General features: G+C 59.0%; 3 protein-coding genes across 6 annotated transcripts in view; 2 read left to right on the forward strand and 1 right to left on the reverse strand.

Annotated features, from left to right (window-relative positions):
• Nucleotides 1-12,056, forward strand: part of NOS1AP (nitric oxide synthase 1 adaptor protein) — a 39,973-nt gene extending 27,917 nt beyond the window's left edge. Inside the window, exons 3-11 of one of the 4 annotated variants that reach the window (XM_075711025.1) lie at nucleotides 3,924-4,016; nucleotides 4,385-4,458; nucleotides 5,105-5,213; nucleotides 5,450-5,591; nucleotides 6,867-7,034; nucleotides 7,411-7,431; nucleotides 7,588-7,736; nucleotides 10,915-11,080; nucleotides 11,653-12,056. In XM_075711025.1, coding sequence (XP_075567140.1) covers nucleotides 3,924-4,016; nucleotides 4,385-4,458; nucleotides 5,105-5,213; nucleotides 5,450-5,591; nucleotides 6,867-7,034; nucleotides 7,411-7,431; nucleotides 7,588-7,736; nucleotides 10,915-11,080; nucleotides 11,653-12,056 — 1,326 coding nt within the window. Of the gene's footprint in view, nucleotides 1-3,923; nucleotides 4,017-4,384; nucleotides 4,459-5,104; nucleotides 5,214-5,449; nucleotides 5,592-6,866; nucleotides 7,035-7,410; nucleotides 7,432-7,568; nucleotides 7,737-10,914; nucleotides 11,081-11,652 lie in introns of all 4 variants that reach the window. The other 3 variants (XM_075711027.1, XM_075711026.1, XM_075711028.1) reach the window with 3 other exon arrangements.
• A 3,206-nt stretch (nucleotides 12,057-15,262) lies between these two features.
• Nucleotides 15,263-16,378, reverse strand: SPATA46 (spermatogenesis associated 46). Its single transcript, XM_009479410.2, has 2 exons — nucleotides 16,273-16,378; nucleotides 15,263-15,744 (listed from the first exon to the last, which is right to left on the reverse strand). The coding sequence occupies exons 1-2, from the start codon at nucleotides 16,376-16,378 to the stop codon at nucleotides 15,263-15,265; spliced, it is 588 nt and encodes a 195-aa protein (XP_009477685.2).
• Nucleotides 16,379-17,046: 668 nt separating this feature from the next.
• On the forward strand, nucleotides 17,047-17,974 carry C5H1orf226 (chromosome 5 C1orf226 homolog). The gene is made up of 2 exons (XM_075711208.1): nucleotides 17,047-17,384; nucleotides 17,485-17,974. The coding sequence occupies exons 1-2, from the start codon at nucleotides 17,047-17,049 to the stop codon at nucleotides 17,972-17,974; spliced, it is 828 nt and encodes a 275-aa protein (XP_075567323.1).
• Nucleotides 17,975-18,797: the final 823 nt, after the last annotated feature.

Genomic DNA, 18,797 nt, shown 5'->3' on the forward strand with positions numbered 1-18,797 from the left:
TTGGCCGCACGCGCAGTTTTGTATTGGCTCGGTGAGAAGCTTGTTAGCAGTGGTGGTGTGATTTTTAGCGGACCTTTGTGGATGCAGGGTGTATTCCCAGCAAGGGTTGCATGGCATTGGTCCAACCTCCCTGGAAGCATGCGGGTTTTCTTCTCCTCCGGGTCAGCTGGTGCCCGCTGGTTTTGGATGTGGCTGTGCAGATGGTCTCGGAGTCCCTTCAGTGGCTTTTTCAACCCTGCCATTCCCAGCAACAGGGAAAACTAAAACCCTAATGCTTTGCATCCCTCTTAAGCTTTCTCTCTCCATTTCACAGCAGAAGGAGGGATGTTGACAAATGTGGGCAGACCTGGCAGATCTCTGTGCCCAGGGCAGACAGAGCTATGGTCAAGAATAACTCCAAGCCAGGGAGGTCCTGATCAGTCATACAGAGAGAGGTTTCCCATTGCCCCATTAGTAAACAGGCTTGCAGGGCAGGTGTTAGCAAAGGCAGGTCCTGTTGACGTGCAGCAAGTCGGTGAGACCATCTGAGACATCCAGCAGTCTTCAGGAACAAAAAGCCCATGCTGGCATCTGTAGTCTGCTAATGGAAAGGATTTGCCATTGCTTTGGAGAAGTCCAAGGAGGTAGCATAGTACCAGCTACCCCTCTGGTGCTGGGAAGAGCTATGATGCACGCAGGGCACCCAGCCCAGCCCCAAGTACGGCTCCTGGGCTCGTGTCTCACCTGCTGACTGTGACCATCAGCCACTGCCTTCCCGGGAGCTGCAGGGGCTTGCTGGCCTGTGCAAGGACTTGTGGCTAGATGCGCCTTTCTTCTGCCATAGCCAGCAAGCAGCATCCCAGCACGGCAGGACACTGAGCGGGGCTGGTCGTGGCAGCTGCTATCACTGCTAATGTGAACTGCTGCACCACGAGCCGGCAGGTCTGAGTACAGATTCTGCCCTGTACAGTTTTGGGTTTATCCCTTACAGTCTCTGTGGCTCAAATCTCACTTAGAGAAACTGTGCAAACCTAATGCTTCCTTTGACCATAGCCAGAGCTACTGCTTGGGGTGAAATCCCTCTGGTTTGCTGAATTAGCCTCGTGAACAAGGCAGAGCAAATTGCACGCTGTGGCTGTAAGCGGGGGGGTAGCAGCACGCGAAAGGTGTGCCGGGCTCTGCAGAACAGTACGTGCTCCCTCTCGGTTTGGTCTGCTGCCCCTCTCTCCTGGGTGCTTTTCCTCCCTTCTTGCACCTATTTGCCCAAACTCAAATTTGAAAGTCTGCGAAAATCAGCAATACATCTCCTGTCCTGTGGGACTCAGTGTGCCTGCCCTGCACAGCCCAGGGATGCAAGCTGCAGTTTGGCTGAATTGCCATTTTATTGAATCCTCTTCCTTGCTAATTTGTTATTAAATTACAGTTAGTGTTTCATTAGAGCCCCAGTGGGCATGAGTTCATTAGTGTTTTATTGGTTAGAGCTGTGCTTCGTTGCATGGGAGATGTATCCCAAAGAGCGTCTGCACTCGTTGGAGTGATTGCACTAACGAGCTCTGGTTGGGCAGAATGTGCAATAGCTCTCTAAGCACATGGCTTGGACTTGCAAAGGAGCTTGGCTCTTGCCTCAGCATCAGGATAAAGGCCTGGATTTGTGCAAAGGTTTAAGAAATCTGGCCGGTCAGTCCTTCTCAGAATTTGACTTCTTTTGCTCCCGTCGGTTCTTGCTGGAGTTTTGCCATGAGCCGTCAGCACAAGGGGGCTTTGGTTTCAGCGTGGCAGAGGCAAAACAGCTTTCCCCATGGCACTCCCCTCTGCCAGGCTCAGGGCGAGCCTGGGCAGAATCCCTTGCATGCAGCCAGGGATTGCGGAAGTCTCTCTGAGGAGCTCTGCATTGATTCTGTCCCTGAAACATATACTGGGGCTGGGTAGCATCTTTGCTGAAACATCCTGGCCTGTCTGCGTTGCTGTCCTGGGGCTGTTACTCACCCAAAACCCAGGTTAAAAATAGTCTCTCTAACCCTGAGATATTTTTCAGGGTTGTTGTCTCTTCCAAGCCCACTTTAATTAGCACTTGGGGTGGCCCAGAATAGAAACCCCATGGCTCCAGCAGCTCGGAAATGCAACTTTTTGTTTATAATCAATGATCGTTAGGACCAATAAATCAGGCTGCAACTCCACAAGGTGCTGTGCAGTTGCTCCAGGTGCTATGGAGAGCATCCAGCTCAGCCCATGGCTCCTGGAAAAATCACATATAGAGCTTCAGAATGTGCTGGGTTAATTACTCCAAGGTAACCAGCCTGGAGCTCACCTTTTCAGGTCTAAATCAAGACATTTCTTTACTGTTAGGTACCAGACACGCTTCTGTGATTGCAGTACTGGTCTGGTGTCTTAGCAAGGCACAGGGAGGGGGCTCTTGGATGCAGTTTCACCTCTGCTTGTAACAAAGGGGAAGGGGAATATGAGAGATGGGACTTGGAAACCCACCCCAGGGGGCTTTTTGGTGATGGACTCTGCTGAGACCCTTCTCTGTGAGGAATAAGTCCTGCAAGCAGCATATGGGTATGTGCTGGGGATTTTGAGGCTGGCTGTAGCCATGATGGGAGCCTGAGCTCTGCTTTCTCCAGCCCATCACCATGGCTTCAGCCCCGGAGTGGGTGGGCTTGCACAGCTTGCCTCGTCTGTGCACTGGGGAGGGCAGAGCTGTGTTCCCCCATTGTTTTCTGAGTCATCTGTATCTCCCAACCCCAGCGGTGACTTTAAAATGGCTTTGAGGAATTGTTTTTTCAGGTCTTTTATCATTCGATTGCAGGTCAGGGCCAGCAGCTTTTCCTGCCTGCTGGCTCTGGCTGCCAAAGTTAATACATCATGCAGTGCTGGAAATGTCACCTGGAGGCTCGGCGTGGACCGGAGGCAGGGCTTTGCATCGGGGTGCCTGCCCTGTGCTCCCTCTGCAGAGAGACTGGCAAAATAATGAGAGGATTAATTAAATTCCTCTTCCTCAGACGTGTGAGGTGCAGGAGGTGCAGGATGCAGGGCTTTTCTGCTGCTGAGCAGGCGCAGAGGGTCTGTCCCCGTGGCTGTGCACAGCACCCTGTGTATGGGACCAGCACACTGGGTACCTGATGTGGGTGCACCCCTGGTAGACCAATTATGGGACACCCCAAAAGTCCCACAGCAGGAGGTTGCTCAGCCTAAATGGCTTATCTAGCCTATTCCCCTGCCAGCCCCCTCCCCACTTGCAAAACCCTAAATGCAAAAGTGGCTGGATTTTGGGAATCTCATTCTCTCCCTGGGGCTGGGCCAGAGCTTTGTGTTTAGTCACTGATCTTTGGAAGTTCTTGTTGTTTTTTTTTTCCTGTCCAGTGACTTCTAATCAAAGTGGGTAATTGCATTATCCCATCTCCCCTGGAGAGGTTCAAAGAATCCTCAGCAGTCATGTTCAGTTTTATACCGAGCCCCTAAAAAACCCCACTCGAAATGAGGTTTCTCTTACCAAAGCTCGGCAACGGCCACAAGCCAGTGGGGCAAACCCGGCCAGGCTGCGGAGCCCCAGGGGCTGGCAGGGCTGAGGAGGTGGTGGTCTCTCTGAGGAGATACGGCCCTTCAGAGGGGCAGAGCAGGTGCCTTTGAAACACAAGTTAACATTCCCAGCAGCATCCTGGACTGAGCAAAGCTTTATCCCCATCCAGGGGCCAGATTGCTTCAGGGTGTGCTCCTCTGGATGCTGGGCATGGGGACGCTGCGGGGCAAAAAGGCACCCTGTCCTGGCCTAGCATGGATGCGCCCGCTGATGTGGGCATGTGCTTGTGTTTGGGGAGGCACGCTGGGTCATGGAAATCTTTCCTTGCCCCTCTCGCCCCTTCCCATCGGAGCCTCTTCAGCCCTCCCTGGGGCTTTCCTGGCACAGGAAAGCTAATTCAGGTGTTTTCTTCTGTCCCTCACAGTATGAGTTTAAAGCCAAGAACATCAAGAAGAAGAAAGTGAGTCTCATCGTGTCGGTGGATGGTGTGAAGGTCATTCTGAAGAAGAAGAAGAAGGTAGGCAGCCCCGGTCCCTGCAGCAGCGGTGCCTTGGCAGCTGGAGCCCTCCCCTTGTGGTGCAGGGACCTGCAGGGTCCTTGAATTTTTGGGAAACTCTGGTGGGCTGGGACGGGCTGGGATCAGCCACAGATGAGCTGTGTTCCTGCAGGGTGGCCGAGTGAGTCCTGACGCAGGCATAGAAGGGGCTCAGGGGACCCTGTGGGAGGTGGTGTGGGACAATGCTGGCCCCAGCAGGATCCAGCCCTCGGCAAATGGTTGCAGGGGAGCAGCAGCAGAGCTGTGACAAACGCTTCCCGAGTCTGTCCCTGGACTGTGTCTGCCCTGTTCTTGATCTCAAGGGCAGCATCTGACGTACTCATTTTCAGCTTCTTTTCTTGCAGAAAAAAGAATGGGCCTGGGACGAGAACAAAATGCTCGTCATGCACGATCCCATCTACAGGTAAGCCTGCCTGCTGAAGGGACAGGGGCTTGCATGGCTCTGCTGTGCCACTTACCTGACGCCACACCAGCACCGTGCTGGGGACTGACCCTGCAGAGCCACTGCTGGCCCCACGGAGGGCAGCTCCCCTCGCTTGCTGCGCTCTCCAAAAGTCCCCAGCTCTTTTCCTCTATCTCACTGGCAAGAGCTAAGAGCGTGGGGCATCTGTGTCCCAGGGAGGCTGAACGGGAGTGAGGAAGAGTCCCAGCTATGCCGGGGAGGGGACGGCATGCTGGCTGGGGCAGGTGCCTGAGCGAGGAGGCCAGCTTTCCAAACAGGCAAGGAAGAGGAGTGAGGTTTGCTCTCCTAGGTCCCTGGAGAGCCTGGTTCCTGGGCCACTGGCTCTGTCCCTGGGGGCTGAGCAGAGAAAGCCCCATGCTGCCTTCGCAAAATGCTTGCTGCTGCTGAGTCAGCAGGCTAATTTTCCCAGGCAAGGCAAAACCACTGCCAAAAAGATTTCTGATTGGCTTTAGCAGGGATGTGCTGCAGAAGCTGGGCATCTGCCAGCACCCTGTACCCTGGGAAGCACTAGCTGCGGCCTTGGCAGTCTCCTGGGCATGTGGGTAATATGTATGTTGATATCCTTCCCTCCTTTCTGTCCTTGCAGGATATTCTACGTGTCACACGACTCCCAGGACCTAAAGATCTTCAGCTACATTGCCAGGGATGGGTCTAGCAATGTCTTCAGGTGCAACGTCTTCAAATCCAAGAAGAAGGTAAAGGTGTTGGGGTACTCATCTTGCCGTCGGGGGTCTCCGTGGGGCAGCTGGGGCAGGACCCCGTGGTGCTGCAGTCAGCACCCAGAGCACCATGGTGATCTAAGGTCTGGTGCCTGTGGCTGTGCTCAGCCCCCATGGCAGCGCACAGAGACCCTCGAGAGCTGTGCCAGGCCGGGGAGGGCACCAGGCAGGGGCAGCTGAGGTTACGCTCCTCCTCTCCTTGCCCGCTGCAGAGCCAAGCCATGCGCATTGTCCGGACTGTGGGGCAGGCGTTTGAGGTCTGCCACAAGCTGAGCCTGCAGCACACCCAGCAGAACGCGGACGGGCAGGAGGACGGAGACAGCGAGAGGAACAGTGACGACCTGGACGTCCCAGGTACTCTGTGAGGGTGGAGGCAGGGGTGGTGTGGGTGTCCTGGAGCCTGGCAGACGCAGTCTGCGGAATCACCGTCTTCCCACACTGCTCCTTGCTGGCTGGCACCTGCAGGGAACGGATTTGCACAGCAATCTGGCCTGCAGCGCCTCAGGCTCAAGCTGGGATCTTGCCCAGCAAGGAGCCTTCGCTAGGTGTTAGCCATCATCCTCGCAGACATCCCCCTTGCTGGGAGCCCATTAGCAGCGTCCGGGACTCTGCTGGGCACCTAAATGCTCTCCGTGCTCAGCTGCACACGCTGCAAACATTTCCTCTCTGCTTGCACAGAAGAGGCCCTAAGCACAGACCTTCCCTGCACCCTGAGGTGCTTGTGGGGCTGGGTCCAGCTCTCTGCTGTGGGGCTGGGTCCAGCTCTCTGCCGTGGACCCAGCTCACAGTCCATTGCCACCTCTGCAATTCCCTGCGTGTTTGGGATCTTGCATCAAGCTCCCAGGGCTACAGGCAGCCCATGGACCCCTCCTCCCTTCTCAGCCCTGTGGGTGGAGGGTGCAGGGATGCTCCTGGACCGGGGCTGCTGGTCCACCACATCACCCCAGGTTCTGCAGGGTCCCGGGGAGCTGCTGTGCTCCTTGGTGCCGGCAGCTGCGCTGGAGGGGAGACAGATGTTTTGCAAGAGGTTGGTCAAACACCTCCAGTGCCCGTCAGGATGCTGGTGGGTCCTGCTGTCTGTCCTTGTGTGGGCTACCTGGCCTGCAGCCCCACGCTGGGTGCTAGATCTGCCCCCATCCCATCAGGAGCAGCCTGGGCTGTGCCACGGTTTCCTGCCTGCCTCTGCAACCAGCGCTGTCGTGATGACCTAATCATTGGGCTGTCCTGGACTGGTCATTGTTTGTCTTTCCTCCACACAATGTCCCGGACATGATATGCAGTTCCCTGGGGATTTCTGAGCATCCGGGTTTTTTCCCCCCATAATCTCTTGTTTACCTTTCTTTAGCTTTCTCTGTGTCTTCTGCTCTTGACAGCCCGTTTCTCCCACATCAGGGGTTTTGGCTGCTGTTCCCCAGGTTTGCCATGCTGGGGCTGAGCGCGTTTTTGGCCGCAAGCCCTATCCTGGGCAGCAGCAGGAAGCACAGCCATGTCGCTCTGTACCTGCTTCCCCTCTGGAGCTGGAGGGTGGGTGGCACAGGGGCGGTGGGGAGCGGTGGGCATACCATGGGTGCATTGTAGCAAGCTCCTGCTCCAAGCGGGCTGTGCTGTGCTCTGACACTGCTCCCGCAGCCTGCCGCCTCACCGGTGCGGAGAGGGCGGCCGCCTCAGCGGAGGAGACGGACATCGATGCTGTGGAGCTGCCACTGCCCGGAGCCGACATCCTCGACTTCAGCCGCGGTGTGACCGATCTCGATGCCGTGGGCAAGGAGGCGAGCGCCTATGCCGACGCAAAGGTGCGTGGGTCCCTGCCCTCTGCGCTCAGGGCATGGTGCAGCCCCCGTCCTGCGGTTCTGATGCACATCCCAGGGATCAGGAGGGATTGTGCAGCATTTCCCAGCTCCTGGATCAAAGCCATCTGCCGCCGCAGGGCTGCCCTTTGGCTCAGGGCCCAGGGTGCTCCTGGAGAGCTCCGTGCCGAGGCTCAGCTATGTGCAGCCACATGGAAAGTGTCTGGGGCAGAGCTGATAGGGATTTCTTTTCCACCAAAAAAAAAAAAAAAAAAATTTTTTTGATACAGTGGAAATTCCCATGGGAAGCATCAGCCTTTTTGAGCCATTTTCTACAAAAAAAAGTTGGACTTTTGTCAAAACTGAAAAAAATGCTGTCTTCAAAGTTTTTCAGCACCCCCAGAAAAGTGTGCATTTGCTTTGAATGCAGCAGGTTCTTTCTTGGGTCTTTTGGGGGGCTGCTGTGTGCCACAGCCCATGTGTGCCTGGCGGCTCTCCATGGCAAGGAGCATGAGATCACACTTTCGACGCCGGTGTTTTGCAGGGCTGCCTCCACCCTGAAGATATCCTGACAGCGTCGCCCAAGATGCTGCTGCCCTCGTCTGCCCAGCTGCCTGACCTGGGAACGCCCCTCTCTGCCCACCACCAAATGCAGCTTCTCCAGCAGCTCCTGCAGCAGCAGCAGCAGCAGACGCAAGTGGCTGTGGCACAGGTTCTCCCCTCCGCTCTTTTCTGGGGGTAGTGGTAGGGCTGGGGTGTGCTCCTGAGCTCCTCGGTGCCAGAGCATCCCCTGCCTGGAGCGGGGCAGGTGTGGGTGGGGACCTGACCTGAGCCGGGATGGACCCCAACACCAGGGCATGGGAGCGGGCCGGGCAGTGTCCCCTATCTTCTGTGGCACAGCCTGCTCTGTCTCACTGTCCCAGCATGGGTCGCTGTGCCCTTGCTCCCAGCAATGGCTTCGTTAAGCCCGGATGGATTAGCGTTCAGTCTGCATGCCACCGGCTTTCTTGGTCGCTCAGCCCCTGTGTTCTTGCAAATGCCTGGCCTCAGTGTTAGCCCCTGCCGACTTGTTGTCCATGCAGGTATTTCTCATTTAAGCAGCTCTGGCCACTTTATCCAACTCATTACCTTAGCTTTAGTTGTTCCCTGACCCTTCGCAGAGCTCTCTGCAAATGTTCAACTTTCTTCCTGGCCTGAGTGGTCAACTCCAGCAGCCTTCCTGTTTTTTTCCCATCGTTTTCCTCTTCATCCATCAGAAAATCGGTATTGGTCCTTCTGGCCGTGCTGCTGCCCCAAGAGCCTGCATGCCTTCTGGGGTCACGGGCTCAGGAAGTTGCTTTCCCCTCTGGAAGAGAGACCTGTGTCCTCAGGGGATCCTGTATGTCTGCCCAAGTATAGTGTTGCTACAGGCAAAGCCAGGTCCCTCTGTGGCAGGGACTGCTCTCCTTTGGTAGTTCCCTGTCTTTGTGTACCTGCAGAGTCTCTCAGTGGCAATTTCTTTTTCTTCCTACTTCCAGATTAAAAAAAAATCTGAAATAGTGTAATGTCTTGGCTGTCTCGTGGGGTGGCAGCTGGTAGCCTCATCCCCCTCTCTCCAAGGATGCCCTGCCGTGGACCTCTGCCCACCACAGGATGGTTCTTGTCCCAGGAGCTGTCACTTAGCTGTGCTGTAATTCCTTCAGCATGCACCGTGGTGGTTTGATATCATTGTACTTTATTAATGAAAAAGTTGGGCCCTATCATGTCAAATGCCTTTCAGGTGACTGAAAGCATTAGATCAACACTTCTGTCAGTGGTAGTTGTTATCTTCTCTCAAAAAGTACCAAATCAGTTTGCCTCTGAACACATGGCGATAGGCAGAGGCTTAATTCTTCACTAACAAACCCTGGAGATCCGCTGTGTTGACCAGGATCTGTGCTTGGTCTATAGCTACAGGGACCATCCTGTAATTATCTCGGCCTCTAATTACTTGGCTGAGGATGAAATGACATTTAGTTCCCTTGTTGACCAGAGACTTGCTTTTGCAAGGCTTTTCCAGATACCTGTGAAAGTTCCTTCTCTTGAATTAAGGCCAGGAGTCCTTCCTGGGTGTTGTCCCCAGGGGGCTGGTGGCACGAGCCACTGCCCCTCTGCAAGATGTAACCTTTGGGCTCTGCTTGCATCTTCTCCCGGCATCACCTGAGCATCACCTGGGCCCTGCTGCAGGCGCCTGTGATGAAGACAGCTCTCCAGGTGCGAGGAAGGATGACTTCCAGGCTGATGCTGCCAGCACCAAGCTTTGGCACCCACTTAGTGTTTAATTGTGATTCCACCTCTGCTAGCTCGGCTCGGGGTCTCCGCTTCACCCACCATCATTCAGCAGAGGGCCCCTGTCCCACCGCGCTGCTGTGCCCCACTGTCCCACCGCTGGCAGGAGGAGTTGGAGGACATGACTGTGGCTCTCTGGCTTCCCTGGCAGTGGCAAAGCAAGTCCCAGTCCCTTGCCTGGCCTCCTGCCACCCACTGAGCTCCCTGCGCTTCACCTCTGCCCCGCCAAGGGCACTGCCCTGCCACCTTGCTGGCTGCAGTCAGGCAGCGCAGGACAAAGCAGGCAGCACCTGCCTGCCAGCAGACCCGGTGCTGCCTCCTGGTGCCCATCCAGGAGGGCAGGTGGCTCCCAGCTGTGCTGCTTTTGGGGCCCTGCAGCCGCAGCAGCAGCTCATGGGTTTGGCAGGCTACCGGGAGCTCCCCCTCTCTTCCCCAAGGTCACTTTCTAGGCCAAGGTAAAACTGCCTTTTTTGTTGTTCATTTTTGTTTTGGGTTTTTTTGTGGGGGGGGGTTCTTGTTTATTTTTTTGGGTTTGGGTTGGTTTTTTTTTTTTTTTTCCCATTAAATCCATGCTTTCCTGGTTCCCCATGAGCCTGGCTGGCTCAGTCCTTGCTGGAGAGAGGAGTGCTTGTAGGAGCCATGGGTGGGTGGCAGGAGAGGATGCTGAGCCGGTGTGGCTCCCGGCTGGCTCTGCACTGCTGTCCCCTTATCCAGAGTATGCTCCTGGGGCTCTCCTTGCTTGAACTCAGAGCAGAGAGCTGTCCCTGCTGCCCCTGGGCAAGGGCTTCTGGCTGGTCTCGCCCAGCAGCATCCCACCCTCCCTGGGACACCGTGCTGGTGATACAGATGCTTGCGTATGGGTAGTTATGCCAAAATCAATGGACTTCTTGCCTGTGGACTCCACTGGCTAGTGTCCAGGCATTGCCGCCCAGGGCCAGAATGAGCAGCCAGTTCGTGTCCCCAGAGCCACCATGTCTCAGCAGCGCTCTGCCATCTGTGTTGCTCCAGGCGTCATGCATGTCGCAGCCGGAGCCCTGTGTCTGCAGCTCTGGGGTGGTTCTGATGCTCCGACCCCTGCTAGTGACAGATGCCGCTGGCAGGACCCTGCCTCGTGCAAAACACCATGTCCGGGAAACCTGCCCAGAAAGACAGCTCGGCCAGGGCCGGCTCACAGCGCCTGGCTGCACCTTCATGCACCCACAAGCACCATCCAGTTGGTCGAGTGTGTCTTCTCTTCCACATCCATATGGCTTCCTCCTGGTCTGCCCTTTCCTCATGCATTTGTGGCACTCGTGCATAACTGACGGTTCGGTCAGCACCACCTCCCTTTGCTTCAGGCTTTTCCATCAGAGAGACCAGGGGACCATGCGCTGGATTTGCTGAGAATGCCCTGGTGTGACACTGCTGCCTGCCCCTGCTCTCCTCGTCACATCTGCGGGTACCCGCAGGGAATGGCTTCTTCATGAAATCGTTTGATGGGATGCTGGTGCGCCCTGGTAGAGGAGCAGGGATAACTGGAGTCGAAGCTCTCAGCCCTTGAGCAGCATCTCCCACACGCTCACCCAGTCTCTCCTGTCACACAGGTTCACTTGCTGAAGGACCAGCTGGCCGCGGAGGCAGCGGCGCGGCTGGAGGCCCAGGCTCGCGTGCACCAGCTCCTGCTCCAGAACAAAGACTTGCTGCAGCACATCTCGCTCCTGGTCAAACAGGTGCAGGAGCTGGAGCTGAAGCTGGCGGGGAACACCACCAGTAAGCGCTCCTGCCTCTTCCTCTCCCCTCGCAGCTAGCCGGGTCTGTGGAGGACATGTGTGTGGGTGTTTCTCGTGGGGTTTTTGTGCATTTCCAGTGGTTTTGCGCAGGGGGATATTAGTGCCCTTCTGGCCTGGCTTGTGCGTGTGCGGCAGGATGCTTGCATGCAGTGTGGGAGGGGGCATGGGGAGGGCTGTGTGGACAGGCAGTCACGTACATCCATCAGCTGTGTGTCTGCTTTCTCCAGTGGCTGCATGGTCTAGGCCAGCTCCTTACCTGCCCAAGAGCCCCTCCTTGACCTTCCTCTCCAGCAGACATGGCCATCAGCTCCCCAAAGGAGCTGGGGTGGGAGACAGATAACTTTTTATCCTGCAAAACTGGCACTTTACTGGCCAGCAGCAGTTCCTGGCACCAAGTGACCCCCTCTATATGGTGGTGGTGGGGAGGTTGACACCCAAATGGCCCCAGACCATCTTCCTCTGGCCAGTCTGCAGCCAGCCGTGGTGGCCAGGGGATGCCCAGGCAAGCCAGGGTGGCACTGTCTGCATCTCAGCCGTGCCCTTCTCTTGCAGCAGGCTCCCAGGACAGTCTGCTGGAGATCACCTTCCGCTCCAACGTCCTCCCTGTCCTCTGCGACCCGACCACCCCGCAGCCCGAGGACACCCACCCGCCGCCACTGGGTCCCAGCTCGGGCTTCCCCAGCACCCTGGGCAGCCCCATAGGTAGGAACGACTGTCTGGTGAAGCTGGAGTGCTACCACTTTCTGCCGAGCTCGGGGCCGCCCGCCCCAGAGCCGGCACTGGGCAGCCTGGAGCTCATCAAGTTCCGCGAGTCAGGCATCGCCTCCGAGTATGAGTCCAACACGGACGAGAGCGAGGAGCGCGACTCCTGGTCCCAGGAGGAACCGCCACGCCTGCTCCATGTCCAGCCCAGGCAGGACCTGGGCGACAGCCTGGAGGACGAGATCGCGGTGTAGGGGTCGGCAGGAGGTGGTGCAGAGCAGCCGGGACCCGCCGGAGCTGGGGCGGGCCCTGGCCGTAGCCCCCTGGCCCTGGCAGGGACGGGACAGCCCAGAGAGAGAGGGGGCGGAGGAGGGAGCGCGAGGCTTCCAGCACACGGCCGGGAGGTGTGTGGAGGTGAGGACAGAGCCATGCCGAGGGGGTGCGCTGGGCATGCTGCGCTCCAGCATGCATGGGCTTGTGTGCTGAGCTGGAGCATCCCCACTTCGCATCGGATGGCGAGCTGACAGCTGCTTGTGCTAACGCCCCGGTCCCCGTCCTCCTGCAAGCTGCGTGTTGAGGTCAGGCAGAGGCAAGGGACTCTCTGCTGGATTAGCTACTGCTGCTGGTGCTGCTGCAGGGGGGAGCAGTAAAGCAGATGAAGATTTTTGCTTGGGGAGTAAGAGAGCAGGCATGGGGCAGTGAGTGGGGACAAGAGCGACTGAGGAGCCAGCATGGGGTGGTGAGCAGGGACAGAGCTGCTGGCAGGGGGTCTGGCTCTCTGCATGGTGGAGAGGGTGGGAGATGAGGCCAGGGCCATGCTAGCAGGGTGATTAGGGTTGGTGACAGTGCACTGTCGGGGTGGGTGCGCAAGTGAGAGGTGAGGCAGCGAAGGACAGTGGGGATGAGCCTGGGAAGGAGCTGAAGGGGTGAGACGAGGTTGCGCAGGGTGGCTGGGTGCAGGCAGCTTCTGGCAGAGTGCTGGGGTGTTTGTGGCACTTCCAGGGCAGGGTTTGTCCCTGCCTGAGGCAGCTGGAGGGTGTGCAGTCACTGCCTGCTCCTCTCCCAGGCTGTGGAGCGGAGAGGAAGGCACAGCCCAGCGAGGAGCAGGGAGCCAGGGCACGCAGCACAGAGCTGTGGGGTGTCCTTCCCTTGTTGCCCAGCCCTTGGGCTCCTCGGCATGGCTGCCAGGTTTCAAAGCCTTTCTGGTGCTCTCAAGTTGCATATTCAAGCACTTCCCTGCACCCACCATCACCACAAACTCCCTGCTTTGCTTTATAGACAAAACCTCCCATTTCCAAGCAGTTGCTTGCCCCAAGACTGCTGGGGGATGCAGGGCTAGCATCGGCTGTGTGCAGGGATGGGCACTCTTGCCGCCCCTTGATGGGGAGTGAACTGCTGGTGTCTGCAGGTGGGCACCTTTGTGTCTCTGGTTTGCACCCTCCAGCAAAGTGAATCCAAGATCCCTCAGCAGACCCTGAGATGCCCATGGCTGAGGCATCTGTGGGAGCCTCCAGGGGATCCAGAGCTTGTCTCTTTTCTGCAAGCACATTTATCAGCTGCCTGTTGCTGCAGCCTCTAAGAGGCCATGGCTGAAGGGGTGTGAGCCAGCATCCTGATGTCCCCCCCTGCTCCTTGTGGAAACACTCGATGAGGTGGGGGTTGGCACAGTTGTCTTGCTCCCCATCCACCCTCCTATCCTGCTTCTGCTTCGCTTTGTTGCTTCCCTCTGCTCTTGCCTTCACCAGCTCTGTCTCTGCTAGATCTGCCTGCACCTAACCCCTAGCTGAGCATTTCCCAGGCACGAGCTCTTGCTCTCCTCCAGGGCTTAGCCCAGCTGCTGAGGAAGGTCCATCACTTCATTCTGCCCTGGTCCCCTTGGGACTGAGGACTGCTGAGTAGTGAGGTGTGGGTGAGACCCCCGGGGTCGGCACGAGCTGTGCTATGCACCCTCCACCACAGGAGGAGGCTGGATGCTGTGAGGAGCTAGAGAGTCCTAGTGGGAAGGAAGGCCATGTTTCAGCATCCCCAGCAGTGGCCTGGTGTCCAGAGGAGCCCCTGCACCACCCACAGAGGGGGCAGAGTGGGAGTGGGTGCTGGTTGGGACCTGGGCGCTCCTGGGCCACCAGTACTTCCATATGCCTTGTCCCACACCGCCGTGGGCAGCTGTGTGCCAGCCCCTCTGCCGGGGACCCCGACATCCCACGGCCAGCTCGCAGCGGTTGGAGGTGACAGCATGGGGTGGGAGGCTGGTCCCGCCAGGAAGGAGAGGTGGGGATGGCAGCACGCACAGGACATGGGCCAGGCAGGGTAGGGATGCATGGGTGAGCTCAGAGAGGGATTTTCATGTGGGCAGACAGATTGTGCAGGAGAGGGGATGGCAGGAGCTCACCATACGCGCAGGGCAGATGAAGGGAGAGCCTGGGAGGAGCCACAGCAGGCAGGAGGTCTCTTCCAGGCTGGGCTGCCTCAGAAAGCAAGCAGGGCTGAGCCTTCTCCCCAGGCCACCGCTCCTCCTGTCCCTGCTGCACACGCGCAGCCCAGGCCGTGCCCCGCAAGGAGCTGTCGGGACCAGCCATGGGCTCGGGCTCCTGCCCGGCACTCTACGCACAGGGACGGTGGCGGGTGCCCCATGGGCTGAGATGGGACCCGCCAGCATCCTGTCTCACCATAGGTGTACATGTGTAAATGATCCTCCTCCTAACTCAGCGCTGCCTCCAAGACGCCTCTCTAGCCTCTCACTTTTGTTATGGACCTTGACTGGGGATTTATAGCTCTATTTTTTGTCCTTTCTTTTCCTACAATTGTCGTGTTACTAACTGTTGACTCGATCTATCTGGGAAACCAATCTGTCAATGTAAGTGCACTTAACCCTTGGGTGTTGTCATTAGTCGACTGGCTTTTGCTAAATAAATCTTTCTATTTCTCAAGGCTTTCTGTTGTCTCTTCCTTCTCGCTGACTCTCTCTACACTTCTCTCCCCCTCCACGCTGGGAGCCAGCACTGATGGTGGCATCCCCTGGCCTTGCACAGACCCCCTCCAACCTGAGCATCCTCCTCTGTGGGACCCTTGTGGTGCCAGCTGCAGGCCGCCCGTGGGAGTGAGGTGCCCCAAATGTTGCTGGGGGTAGAGGGGTTTCAGCCTTCCCCTTCAGCCACTGCACAGTGCAGGCTCGTCTCAGGAGTGACCTGACAGCTCAAGGATGCTGGGGGGTCGTTCCCAGCACCTGCAGATCTCCCCATGGAGATGCAGAGATGCTAAGCAGTGTTTTCAGGGGCTTGGGAGATTTTTTGGCTGCTGGGGAAGGAAAAGTCAGGAAGAGCCTCTCTTAAAGGATGGCGGAAGTGTTGTGTAGGCAAGAGCAGCAGGCAGACAGGGCTGGCTGCTCCTAAACCAATTTATTCTGCTGCTGGCAGGAGCGATGAAGCAGTGCCCTCCCGCGGTGGCTGCCAGGCTGGTGGGGCTACACGGGCTCCCTGGGGGCTGCAGCCTCCTGCTCCTTGTGCTCCTTCTCCCACAGGGCCTTGAGCCTGCGGTAGTACACCTTGCAGCTGTAGCCCTCCTGGGAGCTGTGCTGGATGTGGGTCTTGAGCGACCACAGTGTGGGGAAGACGCGGCAGCACGACATGCACTGGTAGCCGCGCTGGGGCACCGGCTGCCCCTGGGAAGCAGCAAGGATATCCTGGACCGTGATGCTGGCTCCGCCACTGCCTGGCCTGTCCCTCTCGGGGGGCTGGGGCTTGTCTGAGGAGCCAGAGGAGGAGCAGATAATCTCCGAGAGGTCATCAGACTCCTCAGGTTCCCGGGTGCTGGTGGTCAGGCTGGTGGAGAGGCTGCCCAGGTGCTGCTGGGTGGCTTCTTTGGTGCACACAAAGTAGCTGTAGGGCGAGAACCAGGGCCGGTAGATGGTGCAGGTGTGGGCAGGGAGCTCACTGTCCGGCGGGGCTGCGGGGCCGCAGGCTGTGGAGGAAAGGGTCTGCAGTGAGTCGGGGTCCCTGCAAGAGCCCAGCCCGCCACGGGGTTGGGAGCAATGCTGGGGACCCTTCCTCTCTGAATGCTCACCCAGCGGCCCACTAGAGCTGTCCCACGGAGAGCTGGACTGGCATGGGGGCAGCAATGGGGGGCTCAAACTGGAGCTCCCAGGGGCAGCACCCACAGCTTTGAGGATTCCTGCTGGGAAGACATGGGGGAGAAACCGGTGTAGCTCAGACATGGGGTGTGACTGCAGGACCCCCCAGGTCCCCAGAAAGCACCCACTGCCATGGCAGTTCCCGGTCCCCTTTTCCCACCCGCACAGGAGGATACGCCCAGCTAAACCTCTCCACAGCCTGTCTGCCCACAGGCCCTCGCTGTGCCGCGGGAGGCTGAGCAGTGCCACAGCTGTGCCCAGGGGGTGCAAGGGGGACCCCTCCCCGCAGGCGGTGCCGGCTGCCTGCACCCCCTGCCTGCATAGTTGGCAGGCAGCAGGCTCACTAGGCAGGCTGGCAGGGCCCCAGGGGCATGGGGCCTCCGGGCTTCTTGTCCTGGTGCCATGGGGCATGGCCCCGATGGAAACGGTGGGCAGGACAAAGCTCTCCATCACCCCGTGTGTAGCTGGTGTGTGGCTCCCGTACCCATGCCATCATCAGCTGACGTCACAAAGGGCTGATGTCACGTGTGTACGGTGCATGGCAGGATGCTCCTGGGCAGTGGGCTCAGCCCCCAGGGTCTCTGGGGAGCTTGGCCAGTGCAAGGGAACGGCCAGCCTGGGCTGGAGAGGGAGCCTCGGTGGGGTGGGCAATGCAGAGCCCAGGCTGTGGGTGCCCCCAGAGAACCTCTGCTGCTTCACGGGTGCCTGGCTGACAAGGGCCCCACGTCAGTCCTGTCTCCGCGGGCAGCATAGCAGGTCTGGGCAGGGGGTTGGCGGTGCACCTCGCCCAGCAGCGTGGAAGGGACAGGCCCACTGTCCCCTTGCCATTCCCTTGGTAAATCCTCTCTCTCTCTCTCTTTCTTTCCACAACCTGCTTCCCAAGTCACTCGGTGTCAGGTAAGAGATGCTCTCGGTGTGTTGGCAGTGCCAGTGTGGGGCCCTGGGCTCGCTGCTACACCATCTCGCCCCATGCTGTCCCCACTGCATGCGCTGCCCTGCGCAGCCCTGGCATGGCCTGGCTGCCCACAGACTCTGCAGGGCTGCAGGAGCAGCCTTCAAGTCCCCCAAATTGTGTCCTCCATACTGCTGGGTTGGGAGCTGGCGGGCAGCTCTGGGACATGCCGTCCCTGCCGGGGTCCCCCCTCCAGCCTGGCTCACGCCCTCTCTCTGTTCCCTTTCCCCCTCCAGTGGACCAGAGCATGTTTGAGAATGCCAGCGCTAGCACGGCACCCACCCCGCGGCCACAGCACGTCCCCGCCACGGCAGGCACCCCGCTGCAGCCCTCCCGCCCCGCCGGCAGCCAGCACCTCCGTAACCTGGGCAAGGCCGTGGGGGCCAAGGTGAATGACCTCCTGCGCCGCAAGGAGCCAGCCAGCCTCCCCAGCGTGGGGGTGATGGAAGTGAACGCCAGCGCCGGGGCCGTGCTGGGCACGGGACAGCCAGCCAGCGAGGACGGGTAAGTGTCTCTGTGGCGTGCACCCTGCGGCGGGGCCATTGGGACAGGCTGGAGGGGTTCTGGCGTGGGGCTGCATGTCACTGCTCCTCTGTGCTTGCAGGGCTGTGGGGCTGGACACCTTCCCCCGGCTGGACCCCCCGCCCCCCGTCACCAAGAAGCGGACGCCGCGCGCCCTGAAGACCCCGCAGGACATGCTCATTGCACCGCAGCCAGCAGGGACCAGCCCAAGGAGCAGCACGGAGGAGCCCCTCGAACTGCCCGCAGTCCACCCTGCCCCAGCAGAGTGGTCGGGGACGAGGGACCCATCCCCTCCAGAATGCCCTGTGGTCCCTAGCGTGACCGGCACCACAGAGCCGAGCGGGGACCAGCCCACCACTGCCCTCCCCGTGCCTGACCTCATCCATAAGGGCAGCCTGGAGAGCCACTGGCGAGCGGGCGAGAGGGCCACCGAGACCTCACCCTGCACGGAGAAGCCCTCCCGGAGACCAGGGCTGGAGCATGAGCCACCAGGGAGCACAGGGCGGCCAGAGCCATGCACCCCTGGCCGAGAGGTGGAGGGTCCCCATCCCGACCTGCTGTCCTTTGAGTAGCAGTGAGGGAGCTGTGACGGGAGCACCGTGGGGGCTGGCTCTCCCAAACACGTCTCTCACCTCACTGTTGCTTGCCATTTTTGGGGTCATTATTTTGGAGAGGGGGGGAGCTTCAGCATGGCAGGAGCCATTGCTGCCCCAGCATGGGGTGTGGGGAACCATGACACCCCATTTGTCCAGAAATTCCCAGGAGGGTCACAGCCTGTCCTGCCATGGCTTCTGCAGCCCCAGCCCGGGCCCATTCACCCATAATTGCAAAGCTCCCATCCTGCCAAGGTGCCACCATCCTGTCCTCAGCCAGGGGCCACGCTGAGCTGGGGACCGAGGGTGGGCTTGCTCAGCAGCCTGAGTCCTCGTGCACGGGTGCAGAAACGCCAGCCTGCCCCCAACCCTTTCAGCTATGCTGGGGCAAGTGTCCCCCACGGTTCCCCACGTCTGTGCTGGCTGCCCCAGCCCAGAGCATGTCCCAGCTTCCATCATGTGTTTGCTGAGACGCCCCGTCCTGGTGTGCCAGCAGGTTCACCCAGCCCTAGTGCCCAGTGCCAGGAAGCTGGGATGGCAGACGTCCCCAAGGCCTTCTCCAGGTGCCAACCCCTTGGCGTTAGTCCTCCCAGTGCCACCTCTTTTTGCAGCAGAGCTTCACCTGCTCACAGCGCAGGCTCTGGCAGGGAGCAGGGTTGGATGCCTGGGGCTGCATGGCTGCTGGCCAGTGGGCTCTGGCAGGGAGTTGAGCTCCCTGCGAGACCCCCCTCCAGCTTCTGCTTGTTTCCTGGTCTCGCCCCAGCCACCACGGACTGGACTGACCTGCCCAGGCAGGGCCAGC

This window comes from Pelecanus crispus, chromosome 5 (assembly GCF_030463565.1).
Source record: "Pelecanus crispus isolate bPelCri1 chromosome 5, bPelCri1.pri, whole genome shotgun sequence".
NCBI lineage: Eukaryota > Metazoa > Chordata > Aves > Pelecaniformes > Pelecanidae > Pelecanus > Pelecanus crispus.

Excerpts from the sequence above, each read along its gene's own strand:
- SPATA46 (XM_009479410.2), bottom strand. The coding sequence starts at position 16,378 with ATGGAGAGCTTTGTCCTGCCCACCGTTTCCATCGGGGCCATGCCCCAT. Across the intron at positions 15,745-16,272 it reads GGGCCCTGCCAGCCTGCCTA|CCCCGCCGGACAGTGAGCTC; the intron begins GTGAGCCTGCTG and ends GCGGCCCCGCAG.
- C5H1orf226 (XM_075711208.1), top strand. The coding sequence starts at position 17,047 with ATGCCGTCCCTGCCGGGGTCCCCCCTCCAGCCTGGCTCACGCCCTCTC. Across the intron at positions 17,385-17,484 it reads CAGCCAGCCAGCGAGGACGG|GGCTGTGGGGCTGGACACCT; the intron begins GTAAGTGTCTCT and ends CTGTGCTTGCAG.